At 39.3% G+C, this 11970-nt stretch overlaps 1 protein-coding gene across 1 annotated transcript; it reads right to left on the minus strand.

Moving 5' to 3' along the window:
* Window positions 1–52: 52 nt before the first annotated feature.
* On the minus strand, window positions 53–11461 carry LOC128030086 (EMILIN-2-like). The gene is made up of 9 exons (XM_052617582.1): window positions 11137–11461; window positions 10495–10620; window positions 8870–9057; window positions 6780–8684; window positions 2601–2960; window positions 2462–2515; window positions 2319–2369; window positions 1413–1553; window positions 53–1248 (listed from the first exon to the last, which is right to left on the minus strand). Exons 1-9 carry the CDS (start codon window positions 11271–11273, stop codon window positions 920–922), a joined length of 3291 nt encoding a protein of 1096 aa, XP_052473542.1. The 5' UTR covers window positions 11274–11461; the 3' UTR covers window positions 53–919.
* Window positions 11462–11970: the final 509 nt, after the last annotated feature.

Raw genomic sequence — 11970 nt, forward strand, 5'->3', positions numbered from 1 at the left:
CACAATCATATGTAAATTAAATTGCTTCACATAATAAGAAAAGTCTTCGGGGTGTGTTTAGTGCAAGTTTAATATGTGGCACCAAAAAAAAAAAGCCTATTTATGGCGAAAGTTTTTGTTTTTACATTTAAAAAATGTTTCTCATTTAAAAAAAATAATACTTACATGTGAAATAATATAGGCTTATTGCAGAAGACAGCAGATCCGTTTTTAATTTACAAACCCAAATGTGTCTTTTACAGTAGGCATATCTATTATTTTTTTTAATTATCATCTCACCCATTTGGAAAAAACATCCTATGCCATGAAATCACGGTAGTTCATTTATTTAATTATTTTATAGATAAAAATATTGGCTGTAAAAGAAGTGATATTCAAACTAACTGTTGAACCAAAAAAATATGCATTTAATGTTATATAAGCAAAAATATATAAACTTTTACAATTCAAAGATATTTTTTTAAATCATAATTTAAAAAATGATATAGACTGGAGGAAATATACTACTAAAATCTAATGGTAAACTATGCTCTGTTTCTTTGGCAACAAATTGAAGGCACATTTGTGTTTGATATTTTACCATCTCAAACACATTCCACCTTTAAAAATTGAAGTAACTCAGTATTGTGTTTTTGATAAATAACAAAAGCCAAACTATTGCACAGTCTTAAGGTGTGGTCACATATACAGTTGGTCAGCAAATCTTTGCAATAAAATTAATTCCAGAGATTTCAATAGGATTCCACGTGGTTGTGAAGTCATTCCTGCCCAGATTTCGCAGTGGATTCAAGCTGGCCACACCAAAATGCCTTTTGAAAAAAGAAATTTTGAAAATATGACCACACCTTTCTAAATGAGGCAGCATTGTGAATGGTTAGACTTGCGTCAAGTCAGGTTAGCACCCCTCTCAGTAGCGGGGTTATCTCTTGGCTTGAGGGGAGTAGAGGAATATAGCGCTGAAGGTGGAGAGGATCTCTCTAGAATCAGAGATTGCCAACTTCCCGGCGGTGCGGACCAAAGCCACGGTGTCGCCTTGCCGTAGTGGTAGGATGAGGCTGAAGGACGCAGACCCCCCACATGCACACTGATCTCGGGACAGCCGTGGGTGGCCACTCCAGTAACCTGCTGTGTCCAACTTCTGCACGCTGCGATTGGACACTGAGAGCACGGCTTCTGCATGCTCACCCTGTGGAGCTGTTAGAACGGCAGTCACAAGATAACGTCCATCCGTGGGCACCCTGAAGATCCCTACGGAGAAGGTGGAGCAACATCGTGACCAAATAATATATGGGATATATACTGAAAGCCCATATGGGGAACCTCTAAAAACTGTTAATAAATCTGTTTCTTGAAGTAAAACTTATTGGGAACCACTCAACATTAGTAAAAAGAGTTTGAGGGTTTTGTTTTACCTGTCTGAGGGTTATAGTGGCCTCCATCATTGACCAGCACTCTATCAAAGTGAATGATACCGAAGTCCCCTGAGAATATCTGCCGTGTGAGGCCAGCAGAGAAAGAAAATGGATCCGTCAAGGAGTTCTGCTGCTGGGACACTATTGTGATGAAGAGACATCACGTTTGAAAAGTATGATTTGATCATTACACACAGAGTCCAAAATTAACTTTGCCACACCTGCCAATGGGGAGTGATTTGAGAAAATGTATTTGTTGGTAAATATTTTCCTTGGCCATGAAAATTTAATTTGCAGTGTTTTTTTTTAAATGAAAAGATTTATCTTTTTTTTCCAAACCGCACAACAACAACAAAAAAAGAGGTTTAGAGTTTTAATTTGGATGATATTCATCTTTAGTCTGCTTCGTCAGCATATCGGCAATTCAAGAGTTATCTATATCCCATAGTGAGATATCAAACGAATGTTAGAAAGAGAACTTTAGGTTACTAGTGAGATATCTCATTATTGCCCTCATTGCCTTACAGGGAGGCGGGACTCCATTACCACTGCATGGTGTCACTGTTGTTTCCACAGTCGGTCATGCCTGGGGCGTTCCCAAAGTGACATACCTCACTCACTTCATGTTATCAGAGAATTGGAGATATGTTAGTAACCTAAAGTATTCTTGACTGTAAAGTATTCTGACCTTTCATCAGTGAAGGTCAGACTTATCCACTTTCCCATATGTTATGTTGCAGTTCCTAATAAAGTTACGAGACCATGAGAAGGAACTCTCCAAAGCCATTTTAACTTGCAGTTTGCACTTGGCAAGTGTTAATTTTGGACTCGTTTCATATGTGGTGAATTGTACAATATAATTTTTAAATTAATTTGAAATTACTTCGTTAGACTTTAACTTGTTACCTGGAGTTGCAATGGGTCTTTGATATGCAGGATTCCATGGAACATGGGCAGCTGTGATGAGAATTAATAGTCATTATTCTATAAATGATAATCTCATTAAAAATATGTTATTAAGCAAACACTGAAAATAAAGAAAAAGCTACCTTCTGGATTAGATTGTTTGGTATTATATGATACAGGATTGACAGGAGAATAACCTATGGAAGAGAAAAAAAAATCAAATAGTTCTGACAATTCAAGCATGAGCTTCCTAAAATTAATATTTTTAATTCCACTTCATACCTGGAGCACCGGCAAATCCTTTCAAAGGTGTTTTTGAGTTCTCAGAGCTTTGATCCCGTCTGACTGTGACCCTGCGTCCATACCCAGGTGGGCCGGCTTGCCCTGAGACCACCACTGGCTGGTTTACGACAGGTTGGTGGGGTTGTACAGGGTGGATGGGATGCCTGGGGCTGCCTGGTGGCTGAGGGAAGTAGGGCTGGTGTGGGACGTGTGGCTGGTGCACATGAGAACGAGGGACTTGCACTGTTCTGTGTGGTATGATCAAAGGTATGTTGATGTGAGGAACGTATGGTCTCATGGGTTGTGTAGGAGGTCGAATGTAAGGGGCAGACACGGGACTCTTCTGCTGAACAGGCAGTCCTGCAAAAATGAAAGAGATTCAGGATAAAAGACCCATTTTTTATGTTTTTAAAGAGGTCTCTTATGCTCACAAATGCTGAATTTATTTGACCAAATACTTGCTACGTGCTTTAGATATTTTTAAAAAGGTTTTTCATTTTCTTTATTGTGGATATTCTTACAGTACAAATAAATTGAGAAAGATTGGTAAACGTCACATTTACTACAATTCTAGTGCTTAATCGCATCAATTTGATCAAAGTATTGTGTTTACATGAGGTAAACTTCGTAATCTGAATATTGTCTAAATCTCATTATCTGGTGCGAGGTAAATGTTGAGATGGAGTGAGTCAAGTATAGGTGATACTGCGCATGTGCCGAGCTCCTCCGTGGCTGACTATACTTTAAAAGCTGTCTGGACACGGTTCTGCGTGAGATGGAAAGGAACGCAGACAGGGAAATGTTCCTGACCCTTTAGTGTTTTTAAATAAGTAGATGAACTACATGACCTCCCCCAAATAAATAGTTTTAAAAAGAATGTCATCATTTACTTGCTGGTGTAACCCTTCTCTCCCGGTCCCTCACCGCCACACCTCGCACTCGCTCCAAGCGGGCCTCAAACCCGGGTCTCCGGCATGGGAGGCAGACGCACTAACAAGGAGGCTAAATGAGGTTTATCTGCACAGCACTTACTCGCTGGCCTCCGTTACACTGGCATGTCATTCAAAAGCTGTACGACTTTCTTTCATAAATACACATAATAGCATGTATTTTGAAGTAATTGATGACAGACCTCGTGGGTCAACTGTCCTTTCAGTAGACAGTGATCATTGACCCAAACACAAAAATCTAAGGTTATAGGAATGTCAGCTTGCCAGCACTCTTTTTGAAAGCATCTATAAAGCATTTTAATGGCATTTAAGCCATAGTGTAAAACCTGTTAGCCTTTGATTTCAGCCAAACTTTGCCAAAGTGCTCACGCCAATGCTTCTAAATAAAACCCCACAAAGAGCTTTAATGTTCAATTCAAGTGTTTCAAGTCTTTCGCAGTGTAGCTTATTTACAAATGCTTTCGGTCTTTATGAGCTACTGTCAGCTTTGATTCTAATGAGGAAAAAAAAAATCAGCTAATACTTCCAGGCCTAAAGATCTTGCACATCTCGCACTCTTTAACAAAACCTCACATTTTCTCTTTTTAATCCCTTTTTGCTGTCAGTGGGTTACAAGCTTTTCAACAGCGATGTGAGAAAAAACCTTTCTTTTCTTACCAGATGATGCTGTCTTAACTGAGAACTGTAATGTGTCATTCTTGACATTAGGGTCTATTTGGACTCTGAATGCGACTGGCTGTAGTAGGACGTGACCGAAAAGAGGGGTGGAGCTTGAGTCTCATGGACTCATTTCTAAGCTAATTAACTCTTACTGGCAAAATGGACACAGCTAAAATCCTGCGTCAGTACTGTTTGTCTACATTTACGTTGCTTTCCAAATCATACACTACATCTCCCAAAGGATAATGGGCAACTATCTGTGTTTTTCCCACAAGTCTGTTTGCCATTCTGAGCAAATAACAGACTCATCACATGCATAATGCCTAAAGGCAGCAACACAAATCAAGTAAATCAAGGACATGCTGATTATAAATACTGGATGTACAGACTCAGAGTTGTGGGTTTAATAAGTCAGAAACACTCAACTGAAGTGGAGAGCAATATTTAAAAACATATTTAGCTTATGAATGGTAGACCGGATCCGAATGGTCTTTGTGTTGACAATTTCGAGAGTGGAGAGCAAAAAGCTCTGTGGGGTGTGGTGATATTGTGCATGGAAACATGAACACAAAGACGAAAATGAAACCACTAAAAGCTGGAAGAAAATTAAAAGAAAACGAAACCACTGAAGCTGGACCCTGCTGTAATGACCACACCTCTCAATTTTAGCCTAATCCAATCAGAGCGCTTCCACATGGGTTCCCGGACCCAGAGAGAGAAACTTTAACCCGAAACCAGCTGGGAATACCTTCAAGTTCGGGGCTTAAAAGCCTGTTTATGTCTTCACACGATGTTACATAAAGTAAATCAAGAGTAGAAACACATTTGGTGAGAGCAGGAAAGAGCTTCCTTGACATCCTCTGACTCAGTGATATCAATAGAGAGAAAGAAGCGAGGACACTGCTGATAAGAGTGTGGGGAGGAAAGGGACACTATTCAAAGTTCTGATCCAATTTTGAGGGTATCAGTAGAACACCAAACAACAACGTCATTGTCCTGCAACTGTTTCCACAGAACATGGAAATGGATCCAGATGAATTCAAGAACTGAAATTAAGTCTCCATAGCTATTGTCTCCAGCAAACAGAGGAGTTTTCTGAAGATGCCTGATTCGCGGCATAGAAAAATGAATCAACACAAGTTGAGGGTGTTTTTATTAAGCCGTCAAACATTCCCAGGCTTAACTGAAGCCCTGAAAGCTGGAAAATATGGAAAAACTATGGTGGTCGCTTTGTCACAGAGCTAGATGGGCCATTCCAGTATTGTGCAATGTGCCTCTGCCATAATCAGCAGCCAAAGAGTTTGAGCAATACTGAAGCTATTCAGGGATAAGGTCTATTGTGTTTGTGACTTGAAAGTTTTAACTGCATCATGTCCTAAAAGTAGTGATAGAAATCGAGAATAAATCAGATTCCTTTTAATGATCCCAGTTCATTAATGGTTGAATAATTATTTATTTTATTACTTGAATGCAGTCCAGTAATTGTCCTTAATATTATACTAAATATTAAACCACAACACGAAACAAACACAATCTGAGATAACATTTCATTCATTTGAATCATTTGTTCAGGAGTGGGACTATGCGGGTTGAGCTGTATGCTTTTGATTCACTGCAAAGAACCGACTGAAAAGAGTAATTTGTAAGAAGTCGGTCTACATGTTGTGCAATATGCTTTTAATTCACAAAAAATAAATTAACTTCATTATAAGATTAATCTGTTTGGGAATTAAACCACACTGGTTGCACAATCTGTTTCACACTGTATGTATATCCTATGACGTGGTTACTGCACTGCAAAATAATTAATGCTTTTTACTACAGTCTTCTGTCCAGAAGTTTTAATTTTTTTTATTTACTGCAACACTTTTTTTATTCTTTGTTAAACGACATATCTATTGTGCATTAACACTGCATAAATGTCAAAGTCCCTATAAATAGGCCTATCTTAGGCCTCTTCACTTTAGGACAGTTACTGTTTAGCCATAGTACTTAGGAAAATGATTTTTGTTTCTGCAAGAGATGGACCTCCACCCTTATCAGGAATGGTGACATCACCCTTTAACAGTAGTTTAAGAGAATGTGCGTTCTCTAGTGACGTCAGAGCTGTCTCATAGCCGAACATCTGCAGAGGGGTGTGGGAATTCATCACCTCCTGAGGCCCGTAAGTTGCCTTTGGAGCTTAATGGGCTACCAGATATGCCTACAAATGTACTCACATTTATCAGTTCTAAATGATATAGGTGGAGTAAGCTGGGCAAAAAAGACCACACAACTCCTCCACTTATAAAACCACCGAACACTAAAGACAACATATGTACTGTGATATTTTTTTTAAAAGGGTTAAAATGTACAGATAGAGACCAAAGTAATGTGAATTACACATTTTAGCATTTCAGTTAATTAATAATATATCACTCATGACTCATCATGAGTATGTATCCCCTTATTGGTTCAGTATACTGACTTTCAGTTACTTCAGTTTCTATTTTCCAACACTAACTAGTATAAAACATAAAAACATGTTTCTGTGGCTCCCTCAATCTGCCATTAACATCTGAAAGCTTACCTTGTACTTTTCTTGTATGGTCCTTATGAATTTGGCTAGCCATTCCTGCTAGCTGACTCTGAAAATTCAGAAGGGAGTTTTGAAGAGCTGCGATTGCTCCTGAATGACTGCCCAGAGTGCTGTTCATCTGTGCCACCTTCCTCTCCAATTCCCCTGAATGACCCTGGATATTGTTCCTCTCACTGTCAAGCCTCCCACAGATCTTCTCAAGAGCAGTCACCCTGTCGTCCACTGCTGAGACACCTTCAGCTACTCCAGCTGTGTTGAACTTACACACGCTCAATTCCGTGGTCACCCGAGCCTTCAGTTCATCCACTTGGTCTTTTATCTCCTCAATCTGGTTGAGGCTTGGTTTACCAGTTTCTACCCAAAGGGGGGAACCGCTTACCTGCTGGCAACACGTGGAGTTCAAAGTGAGAAGGTCTTGGTTAAATTTGCTAACTGTGTCTCCCAATCCCGTTACAGCTCCAGTCAACCCATTGACATTGTCAGTCAAAGCATAAATTCTTTTGTTGGTGTCCTGTATATGTGCATTAACGAACTGTTTCTCAGGTGACATTCTAACAGTATCCTCTAATGCATGAAGCCTTGCTGTGTTGTTCACAAAATCAGAACGTAAGACATCCAGATCATTTCTGCAGAGTCTAACGTCCTTTACAAGACTATCCAGACCTTCTGGCTTTTTGGAATCAGTGGGTAGGTTGGTTTTGCAGTCGGCTGAGCATATCTGCCCAATTGCATTATACTTGTCCTCCAAGCCATTTATAAGATGCCTGTTAGCATTAACTTGAATTTGCAGTGCATTGACAGAACCGCTAGACATCCCTGGGAAGGAGTTGTTGTTCATTTCGATAAACATGGAAGAGAACGAATCCTGCACAGCATTGAGTTTCTGGTCCAGGAGTTGACGCAACATGGCTACTTCATCCGTAATTTCCTTGGTAAGTTTTTCATCCACATAGAAGCAATAAGTCTCTGCGTTCCTCTCTGTGACATTCATCCTGTCCTCCAGGTCCTCTAAGCGTGACCCGAGCACATCTTCTATCTTCAGTGAGGACAGGTGCTCTATCTCATTGTCCACTCTGGCATTAAGGACACGATGGGCATCCGCCACTCGAAAAAGTTCCTTCCTCAAGTCATCATAGTCATTATCATCTATTCCAATGGTTGTTGTCCGGTTTGTGCGCAATAAACCATCTGACATGGACAAATCCAATCTGATCTCACGTATCTCCTTTCTAAGCTCCTCTTCCTTGTTGTGCACTAGATCAGTAAGGCTCACATAGCTGTTGTCCTTTGTGTCTTCACATGCTTTTTGAAGAGACTGAATCTTTTCATCACATGCATTTTTCAGCTTGGCCATCTCTTCTTCCATGTTTACAACAAGCTCCTTCTTGAGCTTCTCAAATTTCCCATCAATATAAGTCTGAAGGATGTCTATATCTGGAGCTGCAGCACCCGTGACTGGCAGGCCTTGAGAGGAACTATCCATAAGCATTCGTATCTGACCGTCATGCCCTGTCACTGTTCCCCGCAGTTCCTCAAGAGCTTCGTCTTTGCTTTTGAGAGCATCTGTCATATCGTTGAGCTTGGCCAACAATGTCTCCATTTCTCTTTCCCCATGAGTGCGGCCTCTCATTGCCTGGTGGCCATCCAGATGCACCACACTCTCCTCCGTGCCTCCTGTTCTTGCGCTGTCAGGTGAGGTCCTGTCATTGAGGAGAGTAATGAGCATCTTTCTTGTGTCCTCCTGTAAGTCTGTCCTCAGGTTCTCAGCCATACCTGTCATAGCTGCTTGAAGACCCAGAACTGTCTGTGAGAGGCGCTGCATTCCTTCCTCTAATATGCGTGTTTTGTCAGCTGTTTGTCTGATATCATATTGTCCAGTTTCTCGTCGTTCAGGCCCTGTGGTAACAAAATATAAATAAAGATATATTTTTTATTAATTAAAAAATTAATACACTTTTTATTTTTTTATTAAATATGTGTAGATTATATATATATATATATATATATATATATATATATATATATATGAAAAGAATCCTCAAAAAAAAAAAACATGTCTGGAACATATCCTATTGACATACTTTGTGCAGGTCGACTTTGTCCATGCTGAGCTTGCTGTGGATTTGATTGTGAATATGCTGTCTGTCCATTTGGAGAGCCTTTCAGTTCCCGGCAGTCTGGGCCTTGATATCCTGGGCAGCACCTCCATTCTAGCTCAGTCACAGTCTTGTATGCTATCTTGTAAGCCGGGCGAAACCGAGTACGGTATCTGAAGAACAAACAACTTGTCTCCACAATCTTATTTTAAAAATTGATTTGATCACACCATCTTTTACAAGGCTTAAGCCACTTATGTGAGTAATGGATCATGAAGCTTCGCCCCATTGTAGGATGAAAGCAAAGGTTTAGGCTTTGGCTAGCATTAACTTGTGCACACTGAGAGGGATTAATAAGAAGAGTCTTCTGCCCCTACTAGTCTGTTCAGCTTCACTTAATGATGTTGATAGTGTTACTTCTAATGGATAATCCTGCTATTAGAAGTGCAATCATTGTAGTTATTACGCAACAGCAAGTTGAACGATTAATATCACATTAGCTTCAGATGACAGCAAAAGAGCTCTTGGTGAAATGCTTCAATTACAAAAGTGAGTATTTGAACAAAGCCATATATGGAAGCCTTAAATTCTTCACACCAGTTTACAAGCATGAAATACAACATTTATTAATGAAGTATAATCTTTATTAAACCGGCTACTCGGCTTTAAAAGCTTTGAGTGTATGTACTGTATATGTTGCAATGCCATTATAATTATTTCATCTTGATGCTTAATTTAATGTATATACTGTGATTCCTCCCAGTTCATTCCATTATTTAAACACTAGTCTAACTCAATGGCCTTTTAGAGCAAACAACAGCTTACATAAATTCTTGTGGCAGCAGTGGTACAGGAATGAACTTTAGTTTGTGAAATAGTGTGAGTGAGATTTTATATAAAACATCACAATTCTGTCATAACAATCCAGACTAGGACTTTCAATGGACTAAGCAAATATCTTCAATGTGCCTTTTAATATAAATATTTACTACATTATAAGCGAAACTGATCTTCTGTCAGTGATATCTGAAACAAACATTTAGCCAGCCCACTAAACTGAACTACTTGAGGATATCTTGAACCTCACTCTTGGCACTGACACAGAATCAAGAAAAAAAAATGTATATATAGTAAAGCACTAAAAGGTAATTAAAAAAAGGGTTCCAGTTAAGAGTGCTGATATTTAGTATTGAACACTAATATAGTTTACTATAACTTTCCTTGTGTTTGAGTCATTCCAGAGTAGGAGCAGGGCACGTGCTTTCTATGAAAAACATAAACAAAAACATGTTCTGGAAAATCCAGCGTTATTGCAGAACGTTAGGATCAGGACGGGTAAGTCTTTGTCACTACGTTCCAGAAAGCTTTTCCTTGTTTGTTTTTTAACTGGGCAAATGTAAATTAGTCGATGTTAACACCTTGTTTTTTTTCTTCTTGCATCTTATGTCGTAAAAGCGAAATAACACTCAATTATTGTGGCCATTTAACACCCTATGTGCAACTCTAGTTAACGTGAATCATGTATTTGGTGTAGTGTCTTCGAGTGAGTCCATAAGGAGCATGAAACATCAGTAGTTCCACACGCCCCTCCTGGTCTCTCGAGTACTTACATCATTCGTGGCTCACAGTCAGGCTGATGCTGGGGACAGCGCGCGGCTTCACGTTCAACGTGACTTTCCACGCTGCCTTGAACTGCGCAGCTTACGTTCTTTTGGACAATAAAAGCGCACCAGTTTCTATACAATACACAGATTTAAAAATATATAAATAATTACAAAACACACACACACACACACACACACACACACACACACACACACACACATAACCAAACAAAATAGGAATAGTTTCAGTTGGTTATTTTTATCGCAAATTAAAAACTTAAACTATCAAGCTTTTTTCCATATCATATTTTAATCATTGAAGGCTGACAGCAAACTACGAATGTTACAAAACTGTGTTAAAGTGAAAATTATATTCTCTTAAAATGAAAGTTACTGAAAAGAACCACTGAAATGTTAAACACCGCAGAGAAATGTTCAATAAATCGATTGCCCTCTTTCCTTGCACTGCGTTAGCCATGTACGACAATCAGAGAACCAAACAACAGCATTAAAATGTCACTCCTGGAGTTTGTTTTGAGCTGAATAATTTGTCTTGAGATACAGAGAACATCGTACAAGAAGAACGTAGGCTAAGTTACTCATCGAAGATAAGCTGTAAACGTTCAAATCACTTCTGGAGCAACTTACTTATTTCTGTGCCTGTGGACGGATCCTGAATATGCGCTGCCCTGAAACAGACTTGACGGATATCCATGAGCGACAGAAAAGCATATGGTAAATAAAACTGATAATTTTACTCCAGGGGAAGGGGGCTGGAAATTCATTGTCTAAAAACAAAAGAGTCTAAAGCCTGCACAGTGTCAGCGCGAGAAGAGTTGAGCAGTTTCAACCTCTGGAGGCCAGAGAAGTTTGAGAAAGTCCGACAACTGAAGGTGGACTCTAGTCTGCAGGGGACAGGGGTTCAGTTCGCCGCCTATCCGAGAGAAGGGGGTAGATGGAGGTAGGAGAAGTCATCAAAAAACAAAAAACAAAAAAAAAAACACACCCCACCAAGCGTAAATGAACACAGGTTCCGAGCTCAATTGAAAACATCTTTATTTCTGTGAACTATCACAGGAATCCACTATCAGGGAAATTACTTTTTAAACTTGTAACGTAAGGTTCTTATAAAACAGAGAACAAGTAAGGATAAATGCTTTTCGCTGGATTTGTTTACACAGTTGCATAAAAAAAAAAAAAACCTTTAACACAATCAACCACATTGCAAATTGTCTTCATCAGATGATATTCTTTGAATGGATTGGAAAATATGGGTCAAGAAATAAAACGTCTTGGTTTCAAAATGCAGGTCATTTTAGTAACATAGATAAATGTGCAGATGCATGCGTGATAGATCTGAGATTAACAAAACTGTAGGTGGAGAAGACTCACATATTTCCAAAGGAACACACAGATCAAGGCTTTGGGTGGAGGATGAGGCTATGCCTATTTTAATTTCTTTGTGACATAAGCAGTAATAAC

Source organism: Carassius gibelio, chromosome A2 (genome assembly GCF_023724105.1).
Source record: "Carassius gibelio isolate Cgi1373 ecotype wild population from Czech Republic chromosome A2, carGib1.2-hapl.c, whole genome shotgun sequence".
Classification (NCBI taxonomy): Eukaryota; Metazoa; Chordata; class Actinopteri; order Cypriniformes; family Cyprinidae; genus Carassius; species Carassius gibelio.

Excerpts from the sequence above, each read along its gene's own strand:
- LOC128030086 (XM_052617582.1), bottom strand. The coding sequence starts at position 11,273 with ATGAATTTCCAGCCCCCTTCCCCTGGAGTAAAATTATCAGTTTTATTT. Across the intron at positions 8,685-8,869 it reads ACAAAGTCGACCTGCACAAA|GGCCTGAACGACGAGAAACT; the intron begins GTATGTCAATAG and ends TTGTTACCACAG. Across the intron at positions 2,516-2,600 it reads AGGATTTGCCGGTGCTCCAG|GTTATTCTCCTGTCAATCCT; the intron begins GTATGAAGTGGA and ends TCTCTTCCATAG.